Source organism: Dermacentor silvarum, chromosome 1, assembly GCF_013339745.2.
Source record: "Dermacentor silvarum isolate Dsil-2018 chromosome 1, BIME_Dsil_1.4, whole genome shotgun sequence".
In the NCBI taxonomy this organism is placed as follows: Eukaryota; Metazoa; Arthropoda; class Arachnida; order Ixodida; family Ixodidae; genus Dermacentor; species Dermacentor silvarum.
Genome location: NC_051154.1, coordinates 259,605,346 through 259,627,791, shown reverse-complemented (window position 1 = coordinate 259,627,791; position 22,446 = coordinate 259,605,346). Strand labels below are relative to the sequence as shown.

Genomic DNA, 22,446 nt, shown 5'->3' with positions numbered 1-22,446 from the left:
AAATGTTATGGATAATAACCATTGCAGTGCTTAAGTGATTCCAGACTTTCAGATTGTGCCGTTTCTTACAAGTTCATTGTACTTGTAAAACACTGAAAATGCGAATTGTAAAAAAATGACAGCGCGAACATACGCGCTGTCACTTACAAAACCCAAAAATGAGTGAAGTATCAATTACCATCCAACACTGAAATTGTATCGGGAAGCGTTGCGCATACACACGGACAAACACAGGAAAAAAGAGACGTAAACGGATCGAGCGTTTGTCCGTGTGTATGCGCAACGCTTCCCAATTCAGCTATGCACCAACTCGCCCAGCAAGAAGTTCTAAACTAACTGAAATTGTTGGCACTTGTTAGGGTTTTGCCAATAAATCGTCATAACCTCCTCCTATTGTGATTTGTGGGTACCTATAGGTAGCTATTTGAGTGAAGGCTGATATTATCACTTATGTTTGAGTGTCTGGTCCTTTTTGCCTGCATTTATTTATGGTGAAGCTTCTAACCCCTCAGCGTTGCTAATGTCCTAAGATCGACTTACCTCCAGGTATGCCAACAGAACTGCAGTTACGTTAACTATACGCCAAAAGCTTCCTGACAACATGCCCCATCTCACGTGACAGGAAAGCAGTGACTCGCATAACTAGAATAGCTTCTTTTATGTCGCGCCTACTGTTTCGGGCATTCGCGCCGTGAATTTGGTATGAACACACCTTTTCAAAGTAAGATGGCCATGAGAGCCGCATCATCATTATAACGGACAATATCTGTGGGATGCTGAGACGAAATTCGCTGCTGGTTTACTTCGCTCGCCCCTCACGCACCACTGCTTTGTTTTTGTTTTACGTTATTTTTTTTTTTGAGTATCGAAGTCACGGCTGGCGGGAAAACCAGAAGTTGCAAACAGATCGCGTTTCCCCGCTTTCCACCGTTTACCTCCTCTCTTTTTCCACGTAAGACCATTGCTTTCTCATACGCCTTACGCCGTAATATACGCGGTTGACTGCATCCGAACACCGCTTGAGAGAGACTTGTCGAAAGCCCCACCTCCACGCGCGCGTATCAGTGCATTAGACGTGACCAAATGCTTGCACGGCTTGCGAAATGAGCTCCCCCTCATTATGGTGACGGCGTGCGTGCCGGCAACGCGCCGTTTATCCCTCCTCATTCGGTCATTTCTTTCATTTTGTTTTATCGCTAAATATTGAAGAGCTAGGCAGGGACTAATAAAACCTCAGGGTCAGTGTATGGTGGTCGCTGACGCTCCTACTCTGAGCCACACGTCGTTCTTATTCTGTCGTGTGCCTGTTAAGTGGAATTTTGATTCTCTAAGCAAGAAAGGGAAAATGTAGAGGAGGAGAGATTTCGTACTTGGCATCAGGAGCTGCTCCTGAAAACTTTCAGTGGCGATAAACCCGCATGGGCCTCATAGCGGCAGTCGGCAAAGATTCAGACGGAATGTGGCGTTCTTGTTAAAACGACACTGTTGTTCGAAACAGGCACGCAGCCGTTAAATTACGAACTTTTGAAACGAACTTCTTAACGGCTATGAGCGCCTGATCAGGTCGTTGGGGCTCTAGAAGACTACCATTTTTTGAAGAAAGAAGTCGTTTTCCCATTTTGGGAGCGCCGCGGTGGATTGTCTTCCACTTTATTGGCCTCCTCCAGTATTCATCACTCTTCGAAGACTGTTGTGACCGTGCCAGTGTTACTAAAACCGTGAGTGGTATTGGAGAAGGGTACATCAATGTTGGCTTTCGGCCCCAGATTACTGTTCCGGAGAACTAAAATGCTGGCGCTGCAGTTTCTCTGGGCATCGCTTCTCTTTACGTACTGTGCCCAAACCACACACGCAAGCGTCACTTCGCCGGCCACTGTCATCCCAGGGCTATCGACAAGTGGCCAAGGAGGATTCTCAACGGTACCTGAAGCCACAACGCCTTTTGAAGTGGGAAATACTGAGTCGCAGTTTTTGTCACGCAACCTTACCGTGGCTCAAGAAGGTCATTCCCTTTTGGTGGTGGCGACGGCCGAGCGAAAGCAATTTACTGGTGAAGACGCAGTTCAAGAAGACCGGCGTGCAGAAGGCGTGACCCCTTCAATTGTTTTAACGTCGGCGGAACCCCTGACTACGCAAGAAAGCACTTCTCAATACGAAACGACTACCAGCTTTACAGCAGTCGAGAGCGGCAGCATGACGGATACGCAGCGCACAGATTCCCCTGCTAGGGCTGTAGTGGCTAACACTTCTCGTCCCGAGAGGTCCAAATTTCTAGAAAGCGTTCGGGCTGGAATTACGCAGCTCATGTCTAGCGCAGGCCCAGGGTTCACGAAGCAGTTACTCCAAGCGGATATATCCCCAGAATGCAGCTTCGGCCTGTTAAAATTTATGCGCGCCCTACAAGCACTCGAGCCTTGGGCCTTAAGATGTGAGTGTGCTGCAGTTTGGCTTTCTAACTCTCTTCGTGTCGTTTTCTTTGCCCTTGTCTTTTATTACGCTTAATAGCGTAAGAGCATTTTTGAATACAGGCCCAGACCCTGTATACACAAAGACGTTCTTACGCTATAATCATGATGTTGGAAATATTAGCGGATACCACAGGAAAATAGCAAATAACACTTATTTCGGAAATAAAAGGCTTTGGGAATTGAGTTTCAAGGGCTAAATACGCAAAACACTTCGTACGTTAAAGTCATTCGTAAGAATGAGCGCCTGGCCAATCGTCGTAAGGAACATAATAATAGCGAAGGTGGTCGATCAATGACAAAATGTTATTACGAAATGTAAGCTATTCGAATGCTAACCCAATATTCAGAAAACTTCTTTTACGTAAGAACATTTCCTCATTGGCGAGCGCTCAGATTTACGGCAATAATGATCAGTGTGACAACGAGGTGACAGAACTTGCGATGGCCAGTAGTGTGATACAGCTCCTATACATAATAGAAGTTTTGTGAAGACCGGCCCTGCTGACGAATCAACAAAGCTTTCGGGTCCATAACAGATATCTACCATAGGCTGGCTGCTTTAGCTAATACGTGCAACATCGGGGAGGGGGCTGGCACCTGATCTGACAAGCACTTATCTCGTGACATCTTTTTTGTGAATGCAGGCTCTGACGCCTTTCCAAGGGCTCCTAATTTATGGGATAAGAATCATGAAGCCTCCCACGCGCAAGACCGCCTGGCGAGATCAAGGAGCGGTCCCTCGTGAGAGCAATAACAAATACAGCCACTGGGACAGCCAATAATAAGTAGGCTTCACAATAGCAAAGCTTTCTTTCGTTCCCGCATTCACAAGAAAGTGCTTACGCTAGAACTGTTCGCAATCGCAAATATGACACAATAGTGATCAATATATCAATATCCACGGCAGGTGGTCAATGGCGAAGAGTTTTTACGAATGAAATCTTTTGTGATCCGCGTCGTGAACCACTATTACCAAAACTTATCTTACGTTAACGCATTCGCTTTTGGGCATTGCCGCGGTGCTTGTCATGTTAGTAGGGCAATCGCTATCACGAGTGGCCCGTCCTCGAGGTTTAGGCACTGAAAAAAAATGCTCTTACGTAAGAGATGTTTTGTGGATCCGGATCCTGGGCACGTATTCACAAAACTTGTCTTACGTAAGCACTGTTCGCGGTAGGCCACCGCTGCTAAGACTCTCTCGTTACCGCACTGATGGGTATTATGAGTGGCGGGTGCACGACACCAGCCAACGAGGAAATCTCGCGTTAGGGGAGTTTTGTGAATACGGTCCCTGATCCCCATTCGCAAAGCATTTCATTCGTAACAGCTGCTGGCTATTGTCCAGCCGCCTTCGTCATCATAATTGGCCGGCTCCTACTCTTAATAACTGCTATAACGTTCAACGTGCTTTGTAAATTCATGCTCCGGGGTGGAATCCACAAAACTGTTGTTCTGTAAGTACTTTTTGTCACCGGTCGACCACCTTCACTATAATGTCATGTTCGCTATCACGATTCACTGGCCAACTGTGTTAGCGAATGTATAATGTTAGTGACGGTGGTGACCAACTAGCGAACTGGCAAGCAATGGTGAGCATATTACGTTAAAATATCTTTCTGTCACAGTGTGTCAATTTTCTAAAGCAAATCTCGGGGTGTTTCTTGTTAGAAGTTCGTTCGTTCGTTCGTTCGTTCATTGATTATTTTATTTTTGCATTCTTTACAAAGTAAATGCGGGGAACGAGCACAAAAGGCTTGTCATACGACAGCTTGACGGGGTCCATGTACCCAGGCAGATGCTAGACGACAGTTCTGAATAAGTTTACATTCAAAACATAAATAAAAAATTACGGAGAATCTCCTCAGGGCTAAATTATCTGAATGATGCGCAAGCATTTCGTAGTAACGACGAGGTGTTGAGTGTTCACTTTCAACACTGCTGGTAATGCTAGTACTGTTCAGTGGCTGTGGTCGTCTTGGTGCCATTACGATAAATGCGACAGCGCTGCGGCGACACGAACTGCTGCGGGAGGTGGCTGAATGTGAACTGATGAGGCTAGCAAATTACTGCAGGTGGCGGGGCCAGCTGCGCTGATGACGTTCCAATCCTAAGCCACGGCTGCTCCACAGTTCTAGCTCAATAAAGGTGTGCCTAGTGATTGCCTGATTGCACATGTCACGTGGTCACAGAGACGTGCTCGTGCCTCCGCTCGCGCGTTCTTCGTCGTCTTCTTTCACAGCTGGCTCTATCTTGAAAGCGATCGTCTTACGCGAAGGATGGACGGACGCTCGGACAGTTTTCTGGTGGGGCAATCATAGAAATTCTGACGCATTTAAAAAGCATAATACGCGAGAACTAAGTAAATACATACCAATTGTTTCCTGATTTATTGCAGCTTAAATATAAATGACCAGTGGTGACTTTCATAGTTCTTGCCGACGTACCAAATCCGTCATCGCTTCGAATACCTACTTTAGGTATTATGTCAACGTAAATCATTACCGGGATAACGTTACGATCCTAGTTGCAATTCTCCTTTTTGCAATTCTTCAGGCGACCGAGCGGCACTACGCGTGCGTTGACACCGGGGTGGGCGGGTCGTAAGCCATAAGTGGTAAGAAATGTGTAGAACCGAATGAAAATAATCCGTACTTTCTTCGGGCTCGTATATCCATTACCACCATGAAGGTTAACGTCGTCAGTAGCGGAAACGATCTACAGGAGCACCTGTAGAACATTCCAACGATCGACGAATTAGGCAGGCGACAATGCATACTTATAGTCGTCTGGAGCGTTTTGTTCGGAGACATGAAACATTGAATTCGAGAAGGTGGCTGTGTTGGCGTTTTTGTCCGCGCTATGTGCTACAACAAAGCAGAAGATAAGACGCTCATGTTACCTTTTTATACATATACCAGAGATGAAGGTGCTAATTTTCTTTTGTGCATCTACGGCTGCAATTTGGCGCAGTGATTGACGCCACGGCAAAGTATCCAACGGGCTTCCTCCAGGCGACCTTGGCTGACGTGGGTGCCTACGATGAATGCATCGAGACCGTCGTACGCGACGACAACGGCGTTGAGAAAGTCCGCGGTCAGTTCTGCAACATGCATGTGAAACTCGGAGACGACCTTGGTTTCCTCGACGAGATGATGCCAGCCATGGAATTTTCTCACAAACGCGTTAGTTGACTTTGTTACAATTTGTCACTCGGTCTCTACCTCGTTTCCTGCCAGTCTTTGCTGGATTACTCCTATTTTTTTAGGGTTGTGTAAAGAGAGACACCACTACGATATATTTACAACCATCAGATATATAAGATGGCATGCTGAACTTGTTATCAAGAATTGATGAATCCTTACATCTGAAAGAGAGTGATAAATATGCTATAAGTTACAGGAAAGTTTATCATTATTTTGTCCGGTTGGCTACCAGAAAGTAGCATGCGAACTTGTACTAAGAGCCCTAATTTCATCTGAACTGTAGTTACTTTGAGAAATTTGATGTTATATACACTGCCAGCCACCAATATAACCTGCTGAAAGTAAATTTGGGTGTTTTTTTATTCTTTCTCAGCAATTACAGAAAGACACATTGTCGCGTTAGCTATGTAATTGGTTTTGCTTGCTCGTGCTAAAGCATCTGCTTAAGCTTTCTGCATTGGCCGTGTCCTGGGACAGCAGTTACACAAGACAGAGCACTTAGAAGCGCCGGGTAATACCCACATACCAGGCTAACGACTACGTGCGGTTAATCATCTACAGTCGGTCGCAAGAGGCACTTCGGCAGTTTATACAAGAAGCAGGCCTCCGCGCACACATTTCTTTATATTATGCCGAGTGGCCATCTATGCGTTAGAAAAAAAGGTTATTTTTTCCAGACTGAGCAATAAAAGAGTATGGTTTTACTGGCTGGTGTTCAAAACTGCTCACCAATTTAACATTTTCTCTAATGCCATGGTTCCTAAAACTTTGACACTCATTCTGGTAGTCGCCACTGCAGTTGCCTCAAGCACGGGAGCACAGTGATTCCGTTAGCGGACATTATCGAGTGAATGTGCCCGGCTTCCGCCTGGTTTTGCTCCCAGCCAGCGCGTCTTTGTGGAAGTGAATACATCTTCCTGGCACGTGTTCCGATCCCGGCCCAGAATGCTTGCGATGCCGAGCAGAATGCGATGCCGGCCCAGAAACTACAGTGTTCGTAATTTCTGAGCAAGTGTAAACTGAGGTGTATTTTTTTCATGCTGATAAATTTTATTATAAAAAAACATGAGGGCGCAGACGATTGGGAGCTACTGTGTTAAACCAGCAGAAGTACATGAGTGCTATTGACTGTCAACGCTACTAGGTGCATAGGGCTGAAGAAATTAGTTTCCTGTGTTGAACGCGACATTGGAAATGTAAAAAAAAATTACAGTGCTAGCGCACGCCATACAACGACAAAGACACGACGAATAATTTGGCCCTCCTGGCGTCTAGCTTGCCTCGTCATTCACGTTAGAGTGCACCATCGAATGCGTCCGCCACAATTTGTCTAGTAAACACGGCCCTTTTCTGGTTAACACCACTTTTAGATTCGTATACTCGCTTGAAGCGTCAGTCATGTGAGTTTGCACATGCGCTATAGCACAATAAAAGGGCGCCATTTCGTAAGCGAAGGCTCAAGAGTGTCATCTGGGCTGGCTTGCACGTGTTATAAGCAATTAGGCAAGAGCGTATAGGACAAGAGAAGCGCATTGTCCATTAATTTTGCTTGTCCGGTCCAATGCTCTATTTCTCCATTTAGAATTTAGGTTTTAAAAATACGGTAGAATTTTTTTATGGTCAAACTTCTCATGCGAAAATATAATGTTCTGTGGTGTGCTCACCGTTTGCGGTAGCTGACCGGAAAGGGGCAAGATACACGCTTACGGTATTTATTTCCCATAGCTAGGAGGAATTAGGAGACGTATTTGAGTTAATTTTTGTGAGGCTTTGTATTAAAGGGACTTGTGTAAAACACTAAGTGCAAGAAAAGGTGCCGGAGCACCCTTAAATTCTGCAATATGTGTGCTTCGCATAAAACACCCTTTTAGCACCCTAAAATTATTGAAAGGGTGCACTAAGGGTGTTCTGCTAGCAAAGGCACCCATTTTAAAAATTATCAGAGAGTAAGGGTGCTAAAATGATGTTTCGACATCCAACCCACCCTCGAGAGTGTAATTTTTCTGAGTGTGTATGTTCAATAATGATTTGCGGAATGACACCTAGCCACTCTTTCAACCCATATGCGGCAACGTATTGTACAAAAGAAGCAACTGGGACTTGTTTACTTTTTCTCCTTTCTATTTGCTTTGTACATTTTTGTTAAAGGAAATGCAGGGTTAATATATTCTAGAAAATTTAGCATTCAAGAAGGTTCACTATGAGACATGAGACTACTGACAGTGCCTAAAATCAATTTCATGTGCAAAAAATAAGTACATCTTACTCGCTTGTAGTGCAATGAGCATTACCTGGAAAAGTCCACGCATTTAATAGTAAAGCAACACTGCAAATAAAAAAAAGTAAAGCGTGTCTTGCTGGGAGCTGGGGTGGAACGAAGCTTTCCGTTATTGTTTAGAATTGTAGTTTTTTTTTCGAATGCGTGTGAGCGAGATATTGTAAACCGGCAAATTATTAATTTTCAATTAACCTCATGTCAATTTTATGTGCTAGGTCAGAAATTTCAAGGGATATCTCATGGATAAGAAGTTGACCGGCCTTCGCCTCGGCCTTTGTGTCATCAGCTCGTGCAGCGAGCAAGACCTCAACAACATCGCCAAAGCCTGTGAGTTTTGGGAAGCATTATGCTTTAGAGATTGCTTTACCATTGCTCTCCGACATTTCATTTACGGGGTCCAAATTCACAAAGCTTTTCGTTCTTAAGTGAACTCCGCCATTGGCTGGCTGCCTTCACAAATAATACATCCAGCATAAGAATTTGCTGGCATTTCCTCTTACGAAATATTATAGCGTAATATTTTTTACCGTAGAAGCGGTGCTTGTTGAGTAGTCCGCAGGCTTCCGTTGAAAGGATTCAACAAAAATTACATCACCTGACATGGCGGGATCTGGCCTGTCCAGGCCTGCCCGTTTCAAGCCGAACGGGTAGTCGATTATAACCAATGTGTCCCCTCTATGCGAAGCGAATGGTGTCGTAGACTTTAGCTACGCTTTATCTGTTCCCACACTATCTCGGCGGTCTTCTTGATACTGGTTCTCCATATCAAGAGATGATGGCATGATAAGACAGCTCACGATGTCACTGAAACGAAATAGTGACGCCATCTATCACCGTTACGGAAAGACACTGCGAAACCCGCCGCGCTGTGGCAGATGACGCCACCGTTTGGTTGATAAAAAATTGGCATCTGTTGAGTCATATCACCGCAGACGACAAACACTTACATGAGTTTGAACAGCTGAACTGAAAAAGCAAAGGACTAAGCAAGACAGACTAGGACGTCTTAGGCTTTTTTTCTGTTGAGCTGTTTTAAATTCGTTTTATCTTTCAACCAACTGGCTAGTTAAATACTATTCTGACAAACACTTGCCATTGGTTTTTATTGGCGTTACCTTAGGCAACCTATGCCAAGACACAGTGTATTTTCTAACATCGAACACTTAAAAAAACAGCTGGCAAAATTTATTTGAATTAGGTCACTGTAGATGAATGATTGTGATGGCGGATATCATTTGAAAAAAAACTAGAATTTATTCCCTAAACAAATCAATTACGTTATTAACGTCTCAGTTAACAAACTTTATGGCGCATGTTTATGTTGGAATGTTGTAGGGAATCGTCGTAAAAGTCAAGTTACGTCTTGCTTTCTGCATTTGCATATGGTCATGTAGACCAAAATAACTGACGTGAAATTATTTGTTCAATTTATCTGATTAAGCATGCGGTACCACCATGAGCGGCTCGTGGTGCAATCCCCCCTGTGATGTAGTAAGGTAGCGAGCGCAAAACGAAGTTTCGCCATACAGCACCATGTGTTTATTTTTTATTTACATGATACTGTAGACCTCACGGGTCCAAGCAGGATAGGCGAAAACTAAAACATGAAATATTCGGAACGCCACGAAACAGAAGTGCAAGTCAATTAAATACAGGGATGATCACAAACAGCAGACAGGCAGCGTATGGAAAACATGAATAGAAGGACACAATTATACAACGTTGGCAACGGCATTTCCAAAACTTTAATTTTCAAACACTTCTTCTGGTAAGGAATTCCATTCCGTGATTGTTCGCGTGAAATATGAATATTTATATTCAAATTGCATAAAGTGGTCTGCCTCACCCTTGCTGTTAAAGTGACTATGGGTCGAATCGGGAGGTGCGCAAAACGCTAATCGGAACAAGCTCGTGGGACCACTACACAAAGCTTTTCTTTCTATTTGTTCTATTTGCTATTGGCTCGTCGCCTTTGCTAATAAAAAGTTCAGGATCAACCTTTGCTGAAGTTTTTTCGTAGGAATAATTCTGGTGTAAGAGGTTTTTGTGAATAGGGTTCCTTATACTTACAACGCGCACATTTGTTTGGTCACAGCAAGAAATCAAGTTTTTCGCTATAAGTTTTCCCTGTTCAATACAATTCTGAGGACGAGAGGCAAGCACATTGATGATGCAATGTAGAATCCTGCTATGTAATAGCATCTAGATGTATGTTTAAAAAGATAATGAAGTGAACTGAATAGCACAAGGTGTCAAATGAACGCGACTTTTCATTTCAGTACTGGGAACTGCAGCGACAATCGACATCAAGAACTGCGTGACAAACGTGGACGAGGGGATAGACAACACTCAGGCATGTATTATGTAAGTGTGAAGCAATCATCTTCCAGCAGACCTTGATGAGCAAGATGTGCATTTGAGTTGAAAAAAAAAATGACAATGTGCGTGATATTGAGGAACAGACGCGGTGTCGCAGTTTAAATGATGTATAAAATGCCTTTCGTGGAAGCGTTCCACACTCTTTGCCTTCGAAAGTTTTAGGGATGTGCGAATATTCGAAACTTTCTAATAAGGTATTAAATACTTTCTTATGCAATTCTGACCTCAAATCCAATAGTCACTATTCGATTTGTTCCTTCAATGGAATGGTCACAATTCGAATTAGGAAATCGGAATATTTCGAATAGTTTTCGAATAATTTACGTCGTGGACTATGCGCGATTCGAAATGAAATTCAAGCAAAAATATGTTAACTTTCATATCACCCACAAAGGAGACAAGGTACTAGTGCACGCTCAGACAGCCAGAAATTTTCGGCTAAGCACCATCACTCACAATAAACTGCTGTTTAGACATTCGGCAGTAAGTATTGTTTGTTATTATTTATAAATATAGCACGTCTGGTCCTCACATCGGATTAATTAAGTATGCGTTACATTGCAACATACTTTTTATATTAGTGGTGATACCTGCACTATGATTCAAACTAAACAAAAGTATTTTTTTTTCGCTAAAAGATTGCCACTGACGACGCGCGTGAATTGTTTGGTCGCGATGACACACACATAGTTAAAAAAATTATTCTTCAGTTTTACGGGCCTAATCCACGATATGATTATGAGGCACACCATAGCAGGGGACTTCGGGTTAATTTTGACCAACTGGGATTTTTTGGCATGCACCTAAATCTAATTACGCGAGCACGCGAGTTTGTGCACTGCTTCTTTATCGAAATGCGGCCGCCACGGCCGGCATAGAATCCGTGACATAGATACGGTGGCTAGATGGGTAGGTGTGCCGACCGGCGCGTCTGGAGCGTAGTTCACCGCTTCTCCGCGTCATGACGCAAAATTGGCGCTGCGGTCAGTAGAACGGTTCCGCAGTGCGCGTCGTCAGCTACAAGGGGCTGGCGGCGAGCAAAAAAATAAAGCCCGTATTGGAATAGTTGTATGTCGTCTGTTCGTGTCAGTTTCAAAGGTGAAGAGCTCCGCGTCTCTCGTACTGTTTGCAAGTTCCTAAGCGATGTGGAATTTTCAGGTCGGAAAAATGACCGGTGAGATTAGCGGCGGCATTGCTCCACCAAAGACCACCAAGGAGACTTACTGCTTCGCTCCGAACTGCAAGTCCGGCTTCAGGCTCTAAATTTGTGACAAAGACAGCGGAAATGTTCCGCTGTCTGACAGCGGAAATGTTCGCCCCGGGCTGCTCAGTAGCTTGCTCAGTATCGGCGACGTTAATGAGCAAGCCGCGGACACCGAAAGGCGTACGTCGATGAGCTCCTTGACATTGGAAATTTGCAAGCCGCACATGAGGTGCTCAGCGCCTGCGACATCAAGCACCGCTGCGCTGCTACGGCGAAAAGAATTTTTAAGTGACTCTAGGCTTATATTCTATATAGCAGGCTATGTAGCAAGAAAGTTCCTGCAAAGAACCAAGTGTTGCGATTGCTCAGGGACATTACTGAATTCAACAGATTGATCGAGTAGGTCAGAACTGTTGCTCCCTTCTGAAGCACTAAAAAAAAAGAACTGGTAGCATCGCCCGAAGACGCCTTCAAGCTGTGCTTCAGTTTAAATGAGTTACGAAGGAACAGTATCACCGACTTAATTTGCATCCTTTCTGCAGCTGAATCCTCCGAATTTGATCGGCTGTGAGCGGCACAAGAAAAAGCTCACAAACGATGTTGTGAAGTTCTATTCAATTACACGCCTTTACTTTCTTGTCAAGGGCAAGAACACGGCGCGCGAAAGAACCAGGGAGAAGAGGAATCACCTGAAGCGGAGGCATGGGCTGTGAATAATGTTATGATATGGTGGACCAACGTTGCAACCTTGCTGGTGCTAGGCTATTTATGTTGGTGCGTCTGCTGACTGAATAAGTTATGAGAGCGCTTCTTGTATTTTAAATATATATTCACGAATCTAGCCAATGACGTATTGCTTTATTTTATTGCAACCATGCAAACAGTGAACCATATGCACTTACCAACACAATTCGTCTCGTAACAATCTAAATGCCGTACCTGGGGCAGCAATAAACACAATAGCTGGATTTATCGAAATTGAAACATTAGAACTCACTAAATAATACGTAAACACGTTTCCATATACCGTATAAAACCACTGCAGTATTGTTTTATGCATGGAAAAAATGCATCTACGTATTTAATGCAAGCGCTGCGTTTATACCAATAAATGTGACCAATCGCCAAGCTAGAAAATTGAGCATATCGTGTCTTCTTAGACGACAGTAACAAATTCCCCATTCTGGCTTTGCCTACACTGCTCAAAACGGCATTGTTTAGCGCGTACTTCACAGCTAGAGCAGAGGCAGCGATACTATCAAACACGCTGCTCGTCTACACAGCGCAGCCGATGTTCCGCGCAGCGCAGCCGTTATACTGTCCGCAGCGCCACTTCTGCGTCATGATGCGGAGAAGTGGTGAACTACGCTCGGTCGGCACACCTACCCATCTAGCCACCGTAACATAGAGCTAAGCAGCGCCACCCCATGTCCACTGTGCTTCCGCCGTGAGTTGCACATATTTTATTTGGCCACAAGATTAACTTTATAAACATTTGTGCAATGCATGACCGCGTGTGTTCCAAGCGTGTTTTTTGAGTTTGCAAACAAACTGCTATGTAGCGTTATAGAAGTGTACTGGAAGAAACTTTCTGATGTTGTGTATACCAGGATGAGGAAATTGTTCGATAAGAATGGTGAGACGGCAGCACAATATTCGCCAGCTATTTAAAAAAGTATTCGACATTCCATTCGGTTTGATTCGCTACTGGCACTATTCATTCATATTCGATTGATTCGCTTCTCGTACTATTCTATTCGTATTCGATTCGGTCTCAAAAGGTACTATTCGCACACCCCAAAATTTTTATTTCTCCTGTCGTCATTGAGAGGGTGCCGTATGCAACAGAGTTTGCCCCCAGATCTATAACATTAAACTCCCATGGTTTGGTCATTTCATGCAAATGCCTGCTCCGTTTATTGGATCTTCATTTCTTCCGTAACGCTTGCACAAGTGCAAGGAAACCATCGAATGCTTGTAGTACGAAAAAAGTTATCCTGACAATGGGACGCGAGGCACATAAGTATACTCGAATGAAGTATAGCGCGAGTAACATTATTTTGGGAATCCTTTCAAGGGCCCGTCCAACAGCCATTTCCTGACTTTTCAATTCTTGGCATTTTTCGTATAAGCGCTTGCCCTGGATGCAGGGAAATGCGTTAATGAAGACAAAAGCCAACATTGTTTTTTTTTTTTTCTGAGCAGAAGAGCCGCTTCATTACGCGTAGCCATGGCCAGTCTGAAACGACGGCAAGGAGATGGGAAAAGGAAAGAGTTTTTGTAGATGGTTGCGGAGAGCACATCGTCCCTTTCATTCACGAAGAGTGAATGGGATATTTATTTGGAGCGAAGCTCCTTATGCTCTAACGATGGCCGTTGTCGCCGTCGTCGTCGTAGCTCCCCGTTGCGCACGCAGCGCGCATACCGACCGCGCACAGGTGTTGCGCTGCGCCGACCCCTCTCCGAAACCCCTCTTCGAGCAAGCGCATGACCTCATGCGCAGAACCGTTCGCAGAGCGCATGCAGCGCGCATATACCGACCACGCGCAGGTGTTGCGCCGGCGCCGCACCGCTGTCGCTAAACTTAGCCCTGCGTATTATGGAGGAGCGCGAACGTAAGCGCAAGCGTCGTGACTCTGATCCTACACTTCGAGAACGAGACGCGGCAGCCCAACGGCAACGCCGCGGAGCTAACCCCGAGCTACGAGCACGAGAAGCAGCAGCACGCCGGCCACGGCAGCAAGACCCCAAAGCGAAAGCTCGAGCAGCAGCCGTAATGGTCCGAGGAGCTTCGCTCCATCATCAGCATTCACTTCGTGGATCGGCGGCCATTTTTTTGTAAGACTTGTTCTCTTATCACGATAGGTAGAAGGTTCACTTTTAAGGAGTGCGAAATAGATAAGGGATCATCTTTCTCGTTAACATGTTAGAATGTTTCAGCACATTGTTACGTGCGATACGTTACCGCTAAGCCCAGCATCAACTGACCACTTGCACATTCAGCAAGGTGAGTGACAACGCAAAGTTCCGGATTTCACGGTATGCTAGAACATTCTTATTATTGGCGGCAAAGCATCAGGAAGTCCATGGTCCTGTCAGTCTGCATTAATAAAGTGCTTGAGGCAAAAGTGCTACACACACAAGCGCGTGCGCGCGTGCATGCATGCACACACACACACACACACACACACACACACACACACACACACACACACACACACACACACACACACACACACACACACACACACACACACACACACACACACACACACACACACACACACACACACACACACACACACACACACATACATACATAAATACATACATACATACATACATACATACATACATACATACATACATACATACATACATACATACATACGCCTTAGATTCAACTACACAAGTATGACTCAAGCACACGAAATCGTGCAAGAGCAAACACGTGTTCTCGTTGTCTTTTGTTTCTCTACGGCCTGACGAATGACAAAATAGCCGTGCAAAACAAAATATAGGTCTCTAATAAAGCCATGAATTATTAACTGTTGTTCTGACGAGGTGATTGCTAATCTAAGACCTCCTGTTTCAAGGCTGTGACCAATAATTGAAGAAAAAAATCTGATTTATTACAACTACCGAAGTGCCTCAAATAAAGTTTGTTGATATAGATGTGCAAGCAAGGGGAAAAGAAAGACGCAGGTTTCCTCAGACGGCTTTAATTTTTTAAGTTTCAGCAAGCGTTAATGAGCTCGAAGCATCCAATAACTATTTATGTTCTTAACGTACTGGCGTTTTTTGTTTATTTTGTAGCAAATTGCTTTTATTCAGTGCCGTTCTTTATATATTTTCAGAGCCGTCTTGGCGGTCCTCGCAACCGTCATTGTAGCTGCAACAAGCTTCGAGCTGCTCACAAAAAACTGGGACAAGGAGCGCAAAAACTGTACGTAGAAACAACGCATAGTTTGCCGCGGTCGAGCTCAAAATATTTTCACTCGTTTCTCATTGGCCGGCATCTTTCACTGAATATTATGTCCGCTCCTACGATTGGTACGAAGCTCTCCCTCATACGAAATGTTTTTCGAATCTGGACCCTGTTTGCGAAACTTCAATTCGCAACCACATTATTTGAAGATAGGCACATACACTTCTTTTCAGAGGCGTGAACGTGAACGAATAAAAGGAATTTAGTTTAAATTATACGACATTTTTTATGTACCTTAGAGGGAACCAAACTGAAATGAAGAAATTCAAATTCCAAATGGTGATAGACACCTAGGCCGCAATTCTGTAGCGATGCCATTTCCGATGCTATGCCTTTTCACTTCTTTTCAGAGGCGTGAACATGAACGAATATAAGGATTATAGAGTAAATTATGTGACATTTTTCATGTACCTTAGAGGGAACAAAACTGAAAGTAGGAAATTCAAATTCCAAATGGTGATATACACCTAGGCCGCAATTTTGTAACGATGCCATTTCCGATGCTATTAATTTTCACTCTTTTTCGCACGTAGTGGTCATGAGTGACGCTCGGCCCGTTTTATGAACGGAATTAGGCACCCGTGAAAAGTGGATGATATGAGTGGAATAAAATTGAGCGGAAGGCATTGGTAAGGAGCTACGGCTCTAGAATGATGGAAAAAGAATATCAACAAAAAAGAATCTTTAATGTGTGGAGCTGTTCTGGCCAATAAACTGCTAAAGCTGGTCGCAAAGTGGGAAGCCAACGTGCTTTTATAGATACCTGAGAAAGGGAAGAGAATGTGCCCGAAGCCATATCTATGACAGTACAAGATGAGTGAGTAAGAAACTCTATGGGTGGCGGGCTCTGTTCGTATTTTTTTCTGCATAGAGCTACAATGGAGGCATGCAAGCTTCTCTTAGCACGTCCACAAATACAATGGGTGTTTCACAAAATGCACTCGAAATTTAAAAAAAATAGTGAAGGGTGCGTTAATTAATTGATTTCTCGGTATTGTTTTGCCACACAAGCGTGCAACTGAAACTCATTCCCGATAATAATTGAAGTAATTGTGAAAATCAGACTAATTTTTAACCAACAGAATCAGCCGATTGATACTAATGCAAGGGTCGTGGTCCGTTTCATAAATGGTTCTAGACACGCAAGACGCGGCAGCTGACAACTTCTGCAGCGTAATCGATCCTCCCTAATTTCAGCCAGAAGACCGACACTACAGTACCGAAGAGCGTAACTGTCATGCCCTTAGCAGACACTCATATGGGTGATGTGACTATTTACCCATCACCGTATCGCCTGCAAGACGGGATCGCGGCTTGATAAGGACACTTGCTCCAAGCTGGCCCGACGAGGAGGTGTGAACGGTCACGTCACTCATGCGGGGCATGCTAAAGGAGTGATATTTACGCTGTTCGGCTGTGCAGTTTCGGTTTTGTTCATGAAATTGACCGAATTACTTACAGCGTTGTAATTAGCAGCGCCATCTATTTGCAAGCCTAGGACGAGTTATGAACTTCTTGCATGAGGAGCTTCACGTCTTGCATTAAGATCAATCGTGTGACTCCATTGTTTAAGATGCTAATACAGTAATTTTTATAATCGCTTGTTTAATTTATAATCGGTTCTCTAAACTCGCTAGTGAGACTAAAATGCATGCTTCTGTGTTAAAAGCGATGCCGAGGAAGTCGCATCACCATCACATCTTACATATTTGAGAGGAGTTTCGAGCGCATTTTCCGAAACACTCTGTGTGTTGACGAAGTCAGTTCCATGGTTAAATTTTGAAGACAAAAAATACGCGAAGGCACTTGAGTACCCGAAATGCTCATGTACGGGGCCCATTTATACATCTGTCACAGCACTGTTATACAGGGTGTTTATTTTTAGGTTTTACGGAATTTTTAGAAATCGCCGGTGGCAGGTTGCATAATTCTTATCTTTGAGCTGGGTTATTCGATGAGGCAGACATTAGTAGCCCGAGAAATCGAAACACATATTAAGCAAATTAAAAAAATTGCTAAGTAACTTCTTAGTTAATAACTTTACGACACATATTGCAATTTGCGAATTGTAGCCGGTGAGCTTGTCAGGCGTATCCACTTGGAATGAATTTCCAGAATGACACGAGTTTGGAGATATGCGTCATCAAACTCGCCGTAACATGCACTGTTGTTCCACTTACTGTTTTTACCAAAATTCTGTTTTATACATTGAAGCACAGAAGTAACTGGAACGCCCATGTATTTCATCCCACACTCTTGGAAATATTATCTCGAAACTGGTGTCATCCTGGAAATTCATTTCAAGTGGATACGCCTGACAAGCTCACCGGCTACAATTCGCAAATTGCAATATGTGTCGTAAAGTTATTAACTAAGAAGTTAATTATTCAATTTTTGTTAATTTGTTGACTATGTGTTTCAATTTTTCGTGCTACTAATGTCCACGTCTTCGAATAACCCAGCTCAAGAATAACAATTATGCTACCTGCCACAGGCAATTAAAAAAAAATTCCGTGAAGCTTACATTTCAACACCCAGTATAACTATGTTACATTGCAAGAAAAAATACTTATGTAAATAAGCCAACGTCACCTTTATTATGTTCGATTTTACATACATTAAGCCGGATAATACTGTACTTCCGGTCAACGGGTCGTGCAGTATAAAGATGGAAATTGGAAAACAAAGGGCATGCGTGATGTATCTTTTATATGGCTAAATTTCCGCTTTCCAAGTAGAACCCAGGTGCAGTACACTGTCCCAATTTTGGCGGCAGATTCGTTCAGGGTGGTAAATTCAAATGATGGCTTGACATACGAGTATACTTGTGTAGATGAGATGGGCTAAATATTGCAAAGTATGAAAATTCCACGTGCGCCACCCCCCCCCCCCTCTTTTTTACGTCTCCAACTAGGCCTCGGGTGTTCATATACATATATTATTCTGTCTTGTTAACACTAACACTTTGCCGGGTACAGTCCTCGAAGCACTACACCTTCACTCGGAGTTGTGATACCACTTCTGTCTACGGTAATTTGCAACTGATCAAAGAAATAATCTCCTGCTGGCGAGTTAACTTATGCCGATGAAAGAGGTAGACGGATATCACACAATAGAGCAACATTACTTCTCTCGTGTAAGCTTGCTCCCCTGCGAACCTTTTCTGGTTAATCAACGATTTTGTGTTACGAATAATTGATGAATGCACGCTATAGCTCTGCTTTTAACCTGATTCCAGCAGGTCATCATTCAGTGTCTTGACAAAAACACATTTTTATTCTTCTCTTGCCCCTTGTTCACATAGCTTACATCAGATCACTGATAAAGACCGGTAGATATCAGGAAAGATTTTTGCATAAGCTAGACCAGCTCCTCGCATGGTTATTCGTGATGATTGATTCAAGACTCCAATCTGTTTTATTATGTCTTACGCTAGTCGCATGCCCGCGTTCTATAGGCCTGTTCATCGGTGCAGCTGACCCGTGGTAAATTCAAAAAGCAGCACCCATAAAGTGCTGCTTTGCCTCATGGTTAACTGCCTTACTCTTATCGCGGTGAAAAAAAATATTCTACACAGCAGCGAGTTCAAACTACATCTGCTATGAAAGGAGCCATAGTTGAAAACTAATAATTCTGACCATCGAGTGCGCCGAAACACATGTCATGAAAGTCTGACAGTGACAGCTAATAAACTTTATTTCATGCAGTCTCCGGCTCGTCTGGCGCAGCTATCATGTTTACCTGCCGCAAGAAGCCGCCAAAAATTAAAAAATAAGTTTAATTAGGTCAGCATCCTTCAGGGCGTCACTAATTTTTTTACTGCGCATAATTTTAAGCGGCCCCTTAAAATTATGTTTGGTGATTTTATTTTCTCTCCAGCCATCCCATACAAGTGCCTCGTAGCATTTTCTGTCATGACAAACACGAGGTTCATTGTGAACATCAGCAACGACAAGAATTCTGAAGCCTACTCATTGCGTTTTATACATGGCGTCCGCTTCCTGAGCATCTTCTGGATTTGCCTCGGACACTCCTACGCAACTATCACCGATAACATAGGTAAGCCAACTGTTGACTCTATTATTTCTTCGCACTGGAGTTCATAATGCCAGCTAAGTGAAAGTTTCAATCAGAACGTCAATTCGTAAGGTCAACGCCAATAACCAGTCACAATTCATGGATGGCTTTCTGTACCAGTAAACTTGCGTCACTCTTTATGTCATCCTTTTTCCAAGCACTTTTCTACACTTATTTGGCTGGCACAAATGGTTTTTCAGAGAATCCCTTCGTTTAAAGGCATGTATATTTGCTGGAATCCATATCATCGCTAGCATGATACTATGCTTATGCAGAGGGCAAAGGGTCAAAAGATTCAAGAGGAGACTTAACAAAAGAACGAAGAAATGTGAAAATAATGCGCAGAAGACTTGTGCCGCCTTGCAGAAACGCCGCGCATTTTACAGTGCCGCTGTTTGTTTTGAGAAGTTTCACTGTGAATTTTAATGGCCTGTTGTTAAACCGCACACTTTAAAGCTGTGCCCGCATATGATTCAATACATTGACTCTACTTTAGTGCAAGAACAAACTCTGAGTCATATTGCGTTCTCTCAGGACATCGGGCAACAAACGCTCGTATAACGCTTGTATGACCCCGAAATTAACCCACACACTTTAAGTAGTGCATGAACATCAGACATAAAATCCCACCCATTTAGACGAAATATGAAGTCGGTACCACTGTCAATACTTCGACGACAGTCTACAGGCTGTCACCATCGACATAGCTCACACCCCCATGGCACGCTACCCTCGGGTCTATGCTTACTTATCACAGAAAACCAGATTAACTATGTACGCGCTTCATAGAACTCCCCTAGAGGAACAAAACGACCATTTGATAAGTGTTTTAAAAGCCTAAATTAACCTAGGCCCTTGAAACTGTAAGTGTACATTACTAATAAAATAGCATCCAGATTCTCCAATTACAAAATTACTGCCAACTCTCGCTCTCCGATGTCATCAGAGAAACTTTGTAAGGGTTTCGTATCACGTCTTTAAACAAGCAGAAAAGGAACATCGAACTAATTATTGAATCCCAATTACCCCACACACTTAAAAATTTCCCATCAAATCAACACTAACATGCTTCTTATTCCATGCAATTATAAACTTGATATATGATTTGGTTCTTTTACTACACAAAGAAAAAGCGCATATTTATAAGTACGTTTTTGAGCGCTTATAGCCGCACTAACCGCTTCGCTTTAACAGAAGCTAGACCATAGGATTCGACTGAATTTATCAATCACGAACAGTTATCTATGTTGATAGGTTTAACCACTTATTTTTACTGTGATAACTGTGGTAGTTTAGATACCGTAAAATATTGATTAGGTAATGTCTGTGCTTACCAGAGATATTGTTTTCACCACCAAATGAGCATGATAAATGACGTTCCTCTAATGTTACGTGAAATCTTAAGTCCCAAGCCCTGCCCTTCACTACAGTGGCAGGCCATTGCCTTACGCTATTGACGACCGTTGTCGTCACCGACATTAGTGTGGTCGTCCAGCCGCCTCCTCAGGCTCACCTTCACCCTCGCCAGCAAGACAAGCAAGCAAAAAAAAAAGACACCTCCTGTCTGCCACTGCCTCTACATTGTTCACGATGCAGACAAACTACGCCTCAGCGAACCGGCCTTATACAGAAAAGTATTTTGATTCACTAAGTCGAGCCTGTGAGCCCATGTCTATTAGGGGTACAACAACAATATTTCACGCCCTGCATATTATATCTGTTTCATGTTATTCAAAGACCTGTATCTTTCGCCGGTGAATGGAATTTTCAAAATGCCATTCGGGGTTATTCCTTATCAAATCTGTCCACATGCCCATGCAGTTTGCATACGACAACGTCAGGCAATAAAAAAATAGAAGCCACCTTTTACAGCGTTGACAAGTATACTCTCCCATATACTATGTACAGTCAACGACAAAAGTTTGTGGACCACGGGATCTTAGAAAACTTCAAGTTCCTAGCAGCCTGTGACACTAGTCAGTAAAACCGAACATCACATTGCTGTTCAGATATACTGAAAGATGGTGTAAATGCGAATACTACGCGGCGTCGTGAGGCTGCCCAGATATTCAGGTTTTTCTGAGATTTCGTGTGCTGTAAAATTTTGTGGTTGACTGCACTTCCATTGGTACTTGCATCATTTAATTTTCTAACCTTAGTTTTCTGCCGGTGCTGTGTTTTCAAACGAGCATTCATTTTCATCGTTTCTCGAGCAATAAAGAACACTTCACACAGAACCGAGAGTCATAGAACTATCTGACATTTAAATTATTCGCTTCAACTTGCTTGTGCGATATTGCGAGACCGCTTGCCGAATTTGCTATGCAACTAATAATGGTTGAAGAACGTTATTTAATTTGATAAACTGTCTTTTTGCCTATTAGATATATGTTTTCTACTACGCGTTTGCGTTGTATTATATAACGTTGAGTAGTGCCATTACTGTTTTCTATTCCTTAGTTTGCGCTATTTTTGCAGCAAGCCTGCCTCTTGTGGTTTTATTGTACGTTTTTTTTTGTGTGCATGAAACACCAATTTTTAGGACATGTTCATAGGGGGCGCGGGCCTCTAGTCAGACCTCCATAATGACTTCTTGTCCGCGCTTCCAAACATTCTTATGGTGTATATAAAAACTAATTTCATTTTATTTGAACTTAAGCCCGATAACAGGCACCTTCTTCATATTAATCTTTTCGTGCTCTCTGTTTCAGCGAGGTTGATTAATGGTCTGCACTACTTCGAGCGTTGGGAGACTTTGATCGTAACAGCAGGCTTCATGGCTGTGGACACATTCTTTTTCTTGAGGTAAGCTTTCCAGTCTTTCTTCCGAGAAGAGAAAAAAGATTCTC

At 43.4% G+C, this 22,446-nt stretch overlaps 1 protein-coding gene across 1 annotated transcript; it reads left to right on the top strand.

Annotated features, from left to right (window-relative positions):
• The first annotated feature begins 1,165 nt into the window (after positions 1-1,165).
• LOC125942668 (nose resistant to fluoxetine protein 6-like) lies at positions 1,166-22,406 on the top strand. The gene is made up of 7 exons (XM_049660918.1): positions 1,166-2,428; positions 5,439-5,650; positions 8,165-8,276; positions 10,229-10,313; positions 15,390-15,478; positions 19,400-19,579; positions 22,309-22,406. The coding sequence occupies exons 1-7, from the start codon at positions 1,747-1,749 to the stop codon at positions 22,404-22,406; spliced, it is 1,458 nt and encodes a 485-aa protein (XP_049516875.1). The 5' UTR covers positions 1,166-1,746.
• Positions 22,407-22,446: the final 40 nt, after the last annotated feature.